We start from the raw sequence: 12,485 nt of genomic DNA, 5'->3' as shown, positions 1-12,485 counted from the left end.
CGCAAGCACTCTACTCCTCCTCCACCTTCCCCTCAAAAGCCGGCAACCTCTTCTGCACACTCTCCCAGTTCTCCTTTCCCTTGCACATAGCAACAACAGCATCTAAAATCTCCTCCAGCGAACTGCGGACCTGCTTTGTACTATCCCTCTCCCGCAACGTAACACCCTTTCCCTCCAAACTCTCATAGTCGACGGTGATACCGAAAGGGATCCCCAACTCATCGTTCCGCGAGTAGCGCTTCCCGATCGAAACACCACTCTGATCGACCTTGAAAGAAAGCTGCGCGTCGTCAAGCTTCGCTTCGAGGTCGGCCAGCACGGGCGCGAAGCGGGAGTCCTTTTGCAGCGGGACGAGGAGGACTTTGATTGGGGCGATGGTGGGTTTGAAGGACATGACCTATCACAAATATCAGCGACACGAGTCATCAATACTAATTCGAGGCCGCAACTCACCGATCTCGCCTCATCCTTCTCCCGAGTCCAGTAGCAGTGCTCCATCAAACTATACAAAATCCTGCCAACTCCGAACGAAGGCTCGATGACGTTGGGCGTGTATTCCCGCATCGTCTCCATCCTCGTCTCCTTGACAAAACTGACAATATCCTTGTCGAGCTCGACCTTCCCACCCTCTACACCTTCCACCGGCACTTCGACCTTCCCCTCCTTCTCCATAGCCAAACTACACTTCTCCTTGAACTCCTGACTCAACCCCTTCAACGCCGCCTCAACCTTTCCCTGGTCCTTCTTCAGCCGCGGCCCAGATTTCTTCTTATCCAAATTCGCCACCCACTCCTCCACCCTCACCGGCTCCTTCAACGGCTCCCTCACCTTCAAAAACGTCCCCGTAGCCTTCTCATGCACGCTCAAATCATACGCGCTGCGGTCCGCACACCCAACACACTCGATCCAGCCGTACGAACTCAGCAATTCGCAGTCCCAGCAATCAGCGGCATAATGCGCCATTTCATTCGCCATGTGCTGGCGGAAACGCAGCTTGGCAGGATCGATGCCGATTTTCTCCATGAAGAGCATGATGCGCACGAGGAAGTAGCCGAGCGTTTCATTGTCGACGAGTTTCGAGTCTACTGCCTCACCAATAGTTTTGATCTGCGGGGTTGAGCCGCCTTCGTTCTGGGTCTTGCGGTCGAGGAGAGGGAGTTTTGTATCGCGGACAGAGGCGAATTTGGGGTGGCGCTTACCGCTTTGTGGGTCGACGAAGTGCTCGACTTCTGCCATTAGGAACTCCCTTACACGTAGTAGACCGGAGCGAGGCGAGAGTTCGTTGCGGAAGGAGTAGCCGATACTGGCCGAGGCCATGGGGAGTTGGCCGTCGCTGAACTCCAGGAGTTTCTGGAAGGAAAGGAATTGGCCTTGTGCTGTTTCCGGGCGGAGGAATGCAGGTTCTTTGCCAGTAGCACCGATCTGGGTTTGGAACATGAGGTTCACGGATACAGGCGGCTCGACTTCATTGCCGGAAGTTGGGTTGCGGATATCATGCTTCCTGATCAAGGCACCCATATCGTCACCCGTCTGATCGTCGAGGGTGGCGAGTAAGTGCTCATACTCCTTCTTCGTCGCCTCGTCGAGCCTGACCGCCGCTTTCGCAGCCTTAGCTTTCTTCTTCTTCAACTTAGGATCTTCCTCAGTTTCCTCAATCTTCTCACCTCTCGCTTCTCGATCAGAAGTAAGTCTACTCTCGATAACATCCTTGATCAAATGATCCGATCGTAAAATCTCCCCAGTCTTCGGGTCCTTGCACATGAAATCGGCAAACTTATCCACATGACCAGACGTCTTGAGAACTTCGTAGGGCGTGAGCATGGAGCATTTGAGCGCCATCATCTTCTCGTGGCGGATGAAGTGATCGCGCCAGATGTTAATTACCTCAGCCTCTAAATTTTCGAGCGGAGGGCCATAGTCGAACAGGCCTTTAACGGCACCATAGGGCTCGAATGATTGCCATAGGAATACTTTGCGTCGAAGGAGTGATTCGAAAGCCGCTCGGTCGAAAGGCTGGCCAGCACGGGTCTTGTACTCGGTGGCCATGTTGGGTGCAGTTCCGGTGTTTCTAGATTTGACGGCGACCTGGTAGCGTTGGTGAGATGGGGCAGAGTGGAAAGCCCGGTTGCTCGATATCAGGACTGATTTCGCACAGCGAAAGGTCGAATGTGATAGAAGCTGGGATCCAGTCCTCGAAGCTCGCGATATTTGGTTGCCAATGGCAAACATAAACCGAACGCGACACTTTTGCTTCGATGGACTCTTATCTTGTATGGCAGAAGACGTGCTGCAGATGACGAAGAGACGGTAGTCAGACGGCTGCGATGCTTCAACGAGTGTGTCATGAAGTGATTCCGTGTCACAGAGACCAATTCAAACAACTTTTTGATGGAGCTAGCGAATAGACTCCAACGTCGTCGGTACATCCTTTCTCCATCCCCTACGCCAAGGCCACTACCCGTCACAAATTCCCCTCTATCGAGCTTCAGTTTCAAGCTTTTCCTTTCGATCAACCATCAACTTTCATAACCGACGCCGTATGTACATATCCCCCAGCTCATCATCCGACACCAGACTGACAACCTCATCACAGCCAACTAGTCACTATGAGAGCGAAGTGGAGGAAGAAGCGCGTGCGGCGCCTGAAGCGAAAGAGAAGAAAGACGAGAGCGCGCTCGTATGTTCTACCATCCAAGCCAATGGCTTCTCCCACACATCAATATACTAATCCCGTTTCTCTAGCAAATAAGCGTCTCGCCCCCAATGGCTGCCTAGCCAATCCATGCACACCATCGTCAAGCAAAGTAAACACAACCACAAGAACAGTCACGCGACCAGACCACATCACCTCAGCATCGAAGGAAGGCTCGGAAACCTGACGACGCAATTGGCGGGTGTCAAGCAAGTGACTGGAAGCTATGAACGGGAAATGTGGGAGGACTGTTGCATGGAAGCCCTCATGAACTCAGTACGGGCTGGAGATTGCTCACCTGCATATGCAATGAAGTGGAACGGGAGGTTCTAACACCGGCGGCCTTGTGTTATGTTTAGCATATAGCTGCCTTTGAACGCTTCTGTCTGCTGAACATCTGAAGTCATTGGTCTCGTTCCACATCATCTTGTGATATCCTTATGACCCCACGTCGTAGTATATGCAACTGCCAGTGCGGAAGTTGAAGACGCAAGCCTCCCTCCCTCCATCACCCTCCATCCACTTCTTTCTCCACGAGGCCAAGATATCCTGCACCTGACCAAGATACTGCCGCTCATTGAGCTGTACACTCTGCACCGACCTCCGCCAGCTCTCGGCCTCACTCAGTCGTGTCTCCTTGATAGACTCGAGAACACCATCACTCGTCTCAATAGCCAAGATGGGCGCATCCTTCCACTCGTCCATCTTCTCCGCCCATCGTGTCTGTGCCGCTTCAACGATATGATATTTATTCGACTTCTTGCTGCGATGCTGCGCCATCAGTACTTGGACATTGCCTCGACGATCGGCAGATTCATGATGACTACTATGTCGTGTGAAAGCTGGCGGTCGGACTTTATTGGTCGTTGTCTCCTTCTCTCGCAATTCTGATTGAAGGTGGCTGACCAGTGACACGAGCGGCACATCTACTTCGTCACTGTCGGAAGCAGCACTACGTATACGGACGCTGTGAGATGCTTCATGGCGAACGGATACAATCAAATTGTGCTCCGAAGTCTTGCTGGCCGCGGTGGCCAATTCGGCACTGATGTCGTTGGCCCAGAGAGTGTTGAGAATCCGCAGGCCAGCTACGAGCGCACCGTCGGTCGAAGATGTCTCGACCAATATATCGCATCGCTTAGCGAGGTTAGCATCATCGTCCACTTCCTCGATATTCTTCAAGAATGCTTTCTTGCCAGTGCTGCCTATTGGCTTGATCATATGGGCCACAAGCGAGTCCAGGCCGATGGACACGCCGACAGCGCCTTCACAGCCTTTGCCAAATGTGCCTGTGACACGATGAGCACGGATGAGGCTATCGTAGCGGCCACCGGCAGCGAGGACTGCTCGGTTCGTTTTGCGTTCCAGCACGCACTGGAATAGCATACCTCCCTCGAAGAGCTTCGCATTGACACTGCCAAGCGGCACTACATAGAGCTTGCGATGCAGCGTCATGGCTGAAAGGACGTCCAGGATGTCTTGTAACGAGCGCAGGCCCTGTTCCAGCTTTGTCTTAAGTCTTGTGCTCGCAGGTTCCAGCAGCCCTCGTAAGCGTGGCAAAGCCTTTTCCGGTGTCTCGCGGAAGTCAAACAACTGCATGTCGTCCAGCATGGTGTCCGCCAGGCCGGACTTCCTTAGCTCTGTTCGTACTTTAGCCCAAGTGAAACCGTGGAAGCCAAGTCTGCTGATCGCCTCTCGTACCATAGGCTGCTGCGCTAGTGGCACACGGCAATGCTCCAATATCGTGTCAAGGACGAGAGTGTGATTGAAGTGCAGGCTCACAGTGGCTTTCGAAAAAGATGGTAGCTCGCAGAATATCTCGTCCATCACCTTCAGCATCTCCGCTTCATCCAGAGCACCATCTAGGCTTGGATTGGTGGAGGTAATGTCAAAGTCCACCTCGTCATTGACTTTAGGTGCGCCACCTGTGTAGGCATCTCGATATGCTGAGCCGAAGACAAATGTTCGCTTGACTGGTGGCGCTTGTCTAGCCAATTGTCGAGCATATGGCAACGTAAGGTCGTACGGTAATTGTAGCAGTAGCCCAGACGCATCGAGCATCTGTACCACGTTGGTATTATTTTGATAATACGAGGATCGTGGAAAGATGGTCTCTCGTCGAGTCTCCTCAGCGCCGTGTCTTCGAAAGATTTGCTCCAGTGTACACAAAGCGATCGATCTGTTGCGAAGCCTCGTAGCATCCGGCGCGGTAATCTGTGGTTGTGCGTCCCACGCCAACGACTTCACCCTGTCCGTCCCTTGCGGATCATGAGCGAATAGAGCAGACATCATCTTCTGGTGGTATGGCGAACGAGAGTCGGTGAGGCCACTGAGCGCTTGGCGGATGGTCTCGTCTTCGACCTTGACGGGGAGAATGTCGCTACGCAGTAACTCTGTGCTACTAGGTCGTTCGCTTGGCTTATGTGAAATCAAGCAAGTTATGAGCTTGCCCTGGGCGACTTTGGCTCCATTGGTGCGGTATGCAGGCGGAAGCTCGTGCTCCTTCTCGCGGACCTGCTGTAATGCTCGGATCCGTTCCATGGCCGTGCTGAACTCCTCGCACATCTCATAGAACATGATGCCGAGCGAGTACATATCTACTTTAGCATTATAGGAGCCACCAGAATTGGTCCGTAGCTCTGGTGCGACATACATTGCAGTACCAACGCTGCGCGTCATATCGCCACCCGCGCTACCACTCATTACACTGGCTCGCTCAGTCTGATATTGGGTAGTAGTAGCAAGGCCAAAGTCGCCGATTTTCGGGTTCTCGGCAACATCCAGAAAGACATTGTCTGGTTTGAGATCGCGGTGAATGATGCCGTGACTATGTATATGCGCGAGACCTTCGGTGATCTGTCGCACATATCGCCATGCCTCATCCTCACTCATACCTTTCCGGACCAAGTCTCGTAATGTATGCCGCTCGCAGTACTCCATCTGAATATACAGCATAGACGGTAGCCGAGGAGGCTGCGTGTGAGTCTTCCTGAGCTCGAGGACGGATGATGATGTCCCTTTCGGTGGGACATCGTCCGCAGTATTGTCAGTACCGCTCGCAGTACCATCTCCATCGGCTTCGTCATCATCATCGTCCCCAAACTCGATCTGTGCGTAGCCACTGGAGCTCACAAAGTCAAGACCGCCAGTGCTCTGGTAGCCAAAGTCCATTCGCGGTCCATCCGAGCTGGAATCATTGCTCTCATCAATGACAGACTCAGTTGTAGCCGTGGTCGTCTCGTCCGTCTCTACGTTTAACACATCATTTTCAAGCCATGTGGCAAAGTACCTGACCACGTAAGGATGGTTCAGGCGATTCAGTAGCATGACTTCAGACAAAACTTGATCAAGCAGGTGAGGCGCTTGTTTGATCTTCTTGATGGCATACACACCGCCTAGGGATGGTATGTCAGTACAGCGTAATGTACGTGCTGGAGCACTGGGAAGCGCAATCAGGACCTACCGTCAAGCTTATTGCGTGCCTTGACTACTTCGCCAAAACCACCCTTGCCCAGTCTTCCAAGCTCGGTGAAGTCCATTAGATATCTTGACATACCGACAGGCTCAAGCGCGTTAGAAGATTCTGTCCTCAGTCTTCGGTGCGTGACAACACCAAGGCTGGAGCTTGGCCTTCGTCGCTGACCTTTCAGAGGCATGCTTGTCTTTTCACGAAGTATGTCAAAGTCGGTTCGTAGGAATTCGGCTGGCAGAAGATCGAATGCGCTCAAGCGCTTCGTCGAGTCGAACATCTTGACCAAGAAGTCGCGGAAAGTGTCAGAAAGATCTAGCTGGGCAATCATATCATGAGGGGAGGTGTACTCCTCCACGACATCAACACCAAAGAACATCTGTAGGACGACAACACCGAGCTGCCATATGTCTGCGCGTCTATCCTTCTCTGCTGACCTCCATTTCTCAGGCAAATCGTCTTCAAAACTTGATTGCAATCTCCATTGACCAAGTCTGCCAAGCTTCAGTGCGACAGAAGGGCTACTCTGAACAAAGATACTGCGGCAAGTCAACGCCCCGTGTGTCACGCCACGGCTGTGAAGATAGTCCAAGGCCTCGAGCAACGAAGTTGTATGCTGTCGTGCTTTGCTCTGCTGCATGGTACCTAACGTGAGCAGCTCCTGTAGTGTACCTCGATCGGCGTACTCACTACATAATGAAAATTGTATCTTGGTCGAATCTAGTCGATCAATACGATACGTCAGCAGACCAAGAATACTACTGTGGCGTAGTTGACGGACTGTCTCCAGGTATCTTTCGATCTCTAGGATGTCGTCTCGGTCTTTGTCCGACATGAGTCTCTTCACCGCAACAAGTAGCTGTGGTGCGATCGTTGCGTGGAGGCGTGGCTTGCCAAGATGAAGCTCGTCTGTACGAGTGCTTTCCAGCAAAGTAACCAGCTCCACATCGGTGAACTCGATGGTCCTGCCACTATCGACTAGTGTCGCCGGCTGATCGAAGGACATCACCTTGCTGGCTTCACCTGATGTACTTGAGATAGGAGCAGTGATCTTTGTGGATCTACGCTTCTCGCGCCGCATGAGCTCTTCGTCAACCATCTGCTTTAGTACACGGTCCTCTTCCTCTTGAGCTTCCAGCAGTCGCTTAGACTCGGCAGCTTCAGCTTTAAAAGCCAGCGTACTGGCTACTTCCTCAGCCGACGCGCGCTCCTCTTCCAAGCTGGGCAGGGTGCCTTGCTGGCGAGCCGTGACTGCATCTTCCAAGGCATCCTGAATTTCGGATGCAATGGCGTGTATCATCACCTCACCAAGAAGCTGCTTGGGACGTAGTGTGATGATATTGCTGATACGTCGCTGGGTGCGTTCATGGTAACCCTGGAGACCAGATGTCTCAAGCAGTGGCGCGGACTTGGGATACGTAGCGGTCAGTCGGACGGCAAGAAGCATTGAGCTCTCCTGATCAGAGAAAGCTCGTAGTCGGAGCCTGAAGCTTCGATCGGTGGTTTTACTCCAGGCACCTTTGATCTCGACGTCCTCATAGTCATCCATGTAAATCGCTTTGAGCACTTCGATTTCTTCGTCTTGGACTTCGCCATAATTTATCGTGGCTGTGGCAGTCTGCTCGGTCAGCACTCTCGGTCCTGTTGCTTTTGCGTTGTTGATTTTCTTCGGCGTTTTCGGAGCCATATCAGTTTATGGCTCAGGCCGCTTCATAAGAACGGCAGGTGGAGCTGCAGCCAAAGCTGCAATCCACTACGCGGCGACAGTTGTCATTGCGGACAAGATTTGATCGAGTCCCAAAGTGGTCTGTTATGGTCTGCATAGATAGATACCTAAGGTGAAGAGTAGTTCGTGGTCGGAGTCATCGGCGTAGGTAGGCACGATGTGGCGGATAGTCCCGCAGCGCGACGTGCTCGAAATGGTTAGACAAAAATAGATAAACAATGGGTGCACAACGCTGGACACTGCGCAACACTGATATGCATACCAATCACTGTATACATTCGCACTAAACACCCTACCAGGTCAATATGTTGCACTGGCTGGCTGGCCAGAAGCTGCCAGAAGAAGCGACAGACCCTGGCACAACAGGCTATGTCGACCCGCCAGAAACGCCGGCGCCTGTCTTTGCAGTTCGCGCTTTCAAGCATGCCATCTTTGGCACGCCTCAGACCGTGCAACAGCCAAAAGTTCGACGACATTCGAGTACCGAGCATACACGAACGCGAGCACATACGCGCCCCGAACGACCACAACTGACGCGACCGAAGAGTGCTGGAGATGCTCGTTTGTTGGAGGAAGCTGCGGCGCCTGAAGCTGTCAGCTCGCCGACCAAGGGCATACTAATGACGCCCGGCACGGCTGCTGCGAAGAAGAAGAATGTCACTTTTGGCGACCACGTCCTGGACAACGAGGAGAAGAGACCGTCCAAAAGTGGTCTGCCGGAGGAATATCCAGGCAAGTTCCCGAGCCCGTGGACCAAGCCAATTGGCAGTGATGACGATCTATCGGACGTACCGGACAGGATTGAAAAGACGAAGGGGCGAAGTAGCAAGCTTACAGAAGCGCTGGAGCAGGCTCGCGACGAGTCTGGCAAGCGGACGAGGACACACAGACGTAATAAGAGCGTAGACGAGTCTGACATGACCAAAGATATGCTCGAGCCTGTCTCTGACTCCGGCAAATACTGGAAAGTTCAATACGACTCTTATCGCGAAAACTCGCAACGTGAGATCAGGAAGCTTATTACCAAGCAGAAGGCTGCGAAGACGTTTGCACGCGACAAGGACACGCAGTGCATCGAACTGGCGGACGAGCTCCGACAGGAGCGAAAGAAGGTGGAGAAGCTGGAGAAGAGAACCGCTGAGCTTGAGCGGAGATTGAAGGCAATGCAGCAGGAATTGGAGCAGGCTAGTGCTCGCCCTGCCGCTGAATCTATCGTGCAAGTTGAGTCCGCTGCTCCTTCGAAGATCAAGGAGGGCCATCTTGCTCCAAAAGCATCGGCACAACATACTTCTCAGCCTCTCGTCCCAGCGGCAAAGACGACAATAGAGCAGCTTGCGCTACCAACGACATCGGACGTGCCAGTGCTAGCTATGAGCAAGCATGAGATCGCAGCCAAAGCCGACCCCGAGCCTGTGAAGTCACGGACCAGAACACGACCTACAACATCACGAACGAAGACTGATGATGACATCTGGAACCAATCACTCCAGTCGAGTGGCCTTGCGCGAAGCCGATCCCCGGAGAGATCTAAGGCATCGTGCAAACCAGGACGCAGCATCACAAGCGGTACTGAAGTGACACCTTTACAATCGCTGAGTATCAACACCTTGCCATCTGCAAGTCTGCTACGGCGAGACTCCGTACAACCCTCGCCGCCAATGGATCAGTTCGCGAAAGAGCCGCTGGTGCGACAAGAAGTAATATGGCCGCGTGAGGCAGCAGAGAAGCCCAAGACTTCTCCTGCACTTGCGGCAGGCTTGCCAACAGCACCAGCGCCAAACGTTGATGAAGTCCCAGCGAGATCAAGATCACCGATCAGGACCAAAACTACAACCGTGGACCTCACGAGCGACCTCACCATGCCACCACTAGCCTCAAGTCCCTTTCAACCAAGTCCAATGCTTTCACCACCAGGGGTCGATGTAAAGAAGTCAACATATTTCGATCCGAAAGCGCAGCCGCTACCTACCACTACGGGTGCCACAACCAAAGACGATGAGAGCCCGGCTTCGAAAACCAGACCAGCTCTGGCAGAGAACATCAAGCCAACAGCAGCATGGAACGCTATCAACGCACCTGGTGCTGGTATGCGGCTTTCGAGCTTGACGGACAAGAGTGGCCGAGAACTGAACCAAGACCGTATTGCTGCAGCTCGAGCGCGCATTGCTGCAAAGGGACGTGGGCCTTCTTGATGAGGTTGAGAGCGTTGGCCGTGGTGCTACAGACCAAGGGGATCGCGCGATATCATTCTTTATCTTTTTAGCGGGTTTGCCGCACTATCGCCGGAGCGCCTGCTTATCCTGTCTTACAATCAGCACCCCATGTACAGATACCGTCGTTAAGCACACTTCGCAAGAATTCCTATCAATGGCCTGCTTCGCGTCTTTTACCTCTCCGGATTGTGCACAAGGCAAATGCCTCGGCGATAGGCCCAGGGTCTAAGTTTGGCAACATGCGGGGCCGCTGATCGACAGTGCATGAAGCCAGGCATGACGCGCGCCAGTCAGATCCAACGAGATGTTACAAGTTGTTCAGAAACTCTTTGGTCGTGCCTCGGTCAAACAGCAGGTCGTTGACACTGTTATACATCGTGCGCTGCGTTGGATCTCTCCAGGCGTCTTTGGTCCATTTTTTGGGGAATACCGCCGAAGCAGTGATCTGAACAATGGCAGCAGCACAAGTCGTAACACCTGCACGGCGGAAACAGGTCCTGAGAGTGTTGTTCATCTCCCTATTACTTGACTTAGTAAGTTCTAGCACTACCTGCGATGGGTCGCGTGCTGGTCTGATATGTGCATAGATCAGCTTCACCTTCATCCTCCCTCTCTTCCCGAAGCTGCTGGAGTTCTACCGTAACCTCGAGACCCAGTCATCTGGGACCGTGCTATCGAGGATCTTGTACGGCCTCAATGCCTACAAGAACAGCTTCGCCAAGCCCATCAATGATCGATATGACATAGTCTTACTGGGAGGGGCCATGGGTTCGCTTTTCTCGTTCTGCCAAGCTATTGCATCGCCTATCATCGGCACACTATCTGACCGTTATGGACGGAGAAGAGCATTGTTGTGTTCCATGGTTGGGAATATTGCTTCAGTAGCTTTGTGGTGCGCAGCAACCGACTTCAGGACATTCTTGGCGAGTCGTGTCGTAGGAGGGTTGAGTGAAGGCAATGTGCAGCTGGCTCTTGCCATCGCAACGGATATCAGCAGCGAGCAGGATCGTGGGAAGACAATGGCGATGGTCGGTGCATGCTTCAGTATAGCTTTCACCTTCGGGCCAGCGCTTGGTGCAGCACTTTCGCAGATCAACACAGTCGCAGCCAATCCTTTCGCAACAGCAGCGGGAGTGTCTCTGGCTTTGATCGTGACGGAGACGATATACCTCTACTATGCGCTGCCAGAGACACACCAAGCCATGCAGCCAACTACAAACGGCAATACGACTACCGAGCACGTCCCGGCCGAGAAACGCCAACGCACGAACTCTCACACTCTACTGAACCTCACGCACTTTACCTTCATCCTCTTCTTCAGCGGCATGGAGTTCTCCTTCCCATTCATGACTTACGACCTCTTCTCCTACGGCTCGAATGAATCAGGCAAACTGCTCGGCTACATCGGTCTAGTAGCAAGTCTCCTGCAGGGTGGCGTGACCCGACGCATGCACCCGCTACGCAATGTCCAGATGGGTGTAATCAGCTGTGCAGCTGCGTTCTTCATACTCTCCCAGCTGACAACGCAGTACGGCCTGTATGCTGCGGCAACCCTACTAGCAGTCACGAACAGCACAGTCGTGACCGGTCTGAACAGCCTCTCCAGCTTCGAAGCCGGAGCCGAGGAGCGAGGAGAGAAACTCGGTCATCATCGCAGCTTCGGACAAGTAGGCCGGGCTTTGGGGCCTCTGATCTTCTGCACGCTGTATTGGTGGGCAGGCAGGGATGTCGCTTACATTATTGGCGGAACTGGAATGGTGGGTGTTGTAGCCCTTGTATACGGAGGGCTGAAGGTGCCGGCGGGCTCGCAGATTGAGAAGGCTGCGAAAGCGACGGAAATGCATGGTGAGAAGAAAGTAGCATGAGCCACCAACGTCATCAGCGTAGACCGAGGATAAGCTTGAGCGAACTTCTTTCTTACAACCCATACTTGCAGTGCAAAGAAACGTGATCGACGTGATCGGCGACTAATTTGTCGAGCCGGGTCGCCCGCTTGGGTGAAGTTCGCGCGGTTGCCGATCACTGCCTTTACAGCCACTCAAACGACCTCACCTCGCAACGTGTGTACCAACACAGAGCAAAAGCAGCCATATTCGGCGCTATTATAGCTGGAAAGAAAAGAAGGCTGATGGTAAGGCGCCACACGAAGCTTCCACTCCATCGTCCGGGCTTGGCTGTTGTAATGTTGCATCGTACTGATGACCATGTGGGAGCACAAAAGCACGCGACTCGCACAGTTTGGGAATGCGAGGGCCTGTATTCAATCTATGCTGCATGCAAAGGCAACCCAGTCAGCGGCCTACGCCGATGCCTCAGCGCTGCACAGTGGCTAGCTGAGAGCTAAAAGCAGTTCGCCTGTAGAATGTCACCAGAAGATGTGATCAT

General features: G+C 53.2%; 4 protein-coding genes across 4 annotated transcripts; 2 read left to right on the top strand and 2 right to left on the bottom strand.

Annotated features, from left to right (window-relative positions):
- Nucleotides 1-10: 10 nt before the first annotated feature.
- GRS1 (Glycine--tRNA ligase 1, mitochondrial) lies at nucleotides 11-2,046 on the bottom strand (the record flags this gene model as incomplete). Its single annotated transcript, XM_064842262.1, has 2 exons — nucleotides 11-397; nucleotides 454-2,046. 2 exons carry the CDS (start codon nucleotides 2,044-2,046, stop codon nucleotides 11-13), a joined length of 1,980 nt encoding a protein of 659 aa, XP_064690168.1.
- Nucleotides 2,047-3,130: 1,084 nt separating this feature from the next.
- GCN2 (eukaryotic translation initiation factor 2-alpha kinase) lies at nucleotides 3,131-7,848 on the bottom strand (the record flags this gene model as incomplete). The annotated part of the gene is made up of 2 exons (XM_064842261.1): nucleotides 3,131-6,087; nucleotides 6,156-7,848. 2 exons carry the CDS (start codon nucleotides 7,846-7,848, stop codon nucleotides 3,131-3,133), a joined length of 4,650 nt encoding a protein of 1,549 aa, XP_064690167.1.
- Nucleotides 7,849-8,044: 196 nt separating this feature from the next.
- LTS14_009578 (uncharacterized protein) lies at nucleotides 8,045-10,079 on the top strand (the record flags this gene model as incomplete). The annotated part of the gene is made up of 2 exons (XM_064842260.1): nucleotides 8,045-8,083; nucleotides 8,187-10,079. The coding sequence occupies 2 exons, from the start codon at nucleotides 8,045-8,047 to the stop codon at nucleotides 10,077-10,079; spliced, it is 1,932 nt and encodes a 643-aa protein (XP_064690166.1).
- A 473-nt stretch (nucleotides 10,080-10,552) lies between these two features.
- LTS14_009577 (uncharacterized protein) lies at nucleotides 10,553-11,965 on the top strand (the record flags this gene model as incomplete). Its single annotated transcript, XM_064842259.1, has 2 exons — nucleotides 10,553-10,633; nucleotides 10,688-11,965. The coding sequence occupies 2 exons, from the start codon at nucleotides 10,553-10,555 to the stop codon at nucleotides 11,963-11,965; spliced, it is 1,359 nt and encodes a 452-aa protein (XP_064690165.1).
- Nucleotides 11,966-12,485: the final 520 nt, after the last annotated feature.

The sequence above is a fragment of the Recurvomyces mirabilis genome (genome assembly GCF_035927965.1).
Source record: "Recurvomyces mirabilis strain CCFEE 5264 chromosome Unknown scaffold_32, whole genome shotgun sequence".
Taxonomy (NCBI): Eukaryota; Fungi; Ascomycota; class Dothideomycetes; order Mycosphaerellales; family Teratosphaeriaceae; genus Recurvomyces; species Recurvomyces mirabilis.
The sequence above is the reverse complement of the archived record's forward strand: the minus strand, read 5'-3'. Positions and strand labels throughout refer to the sequence as shown.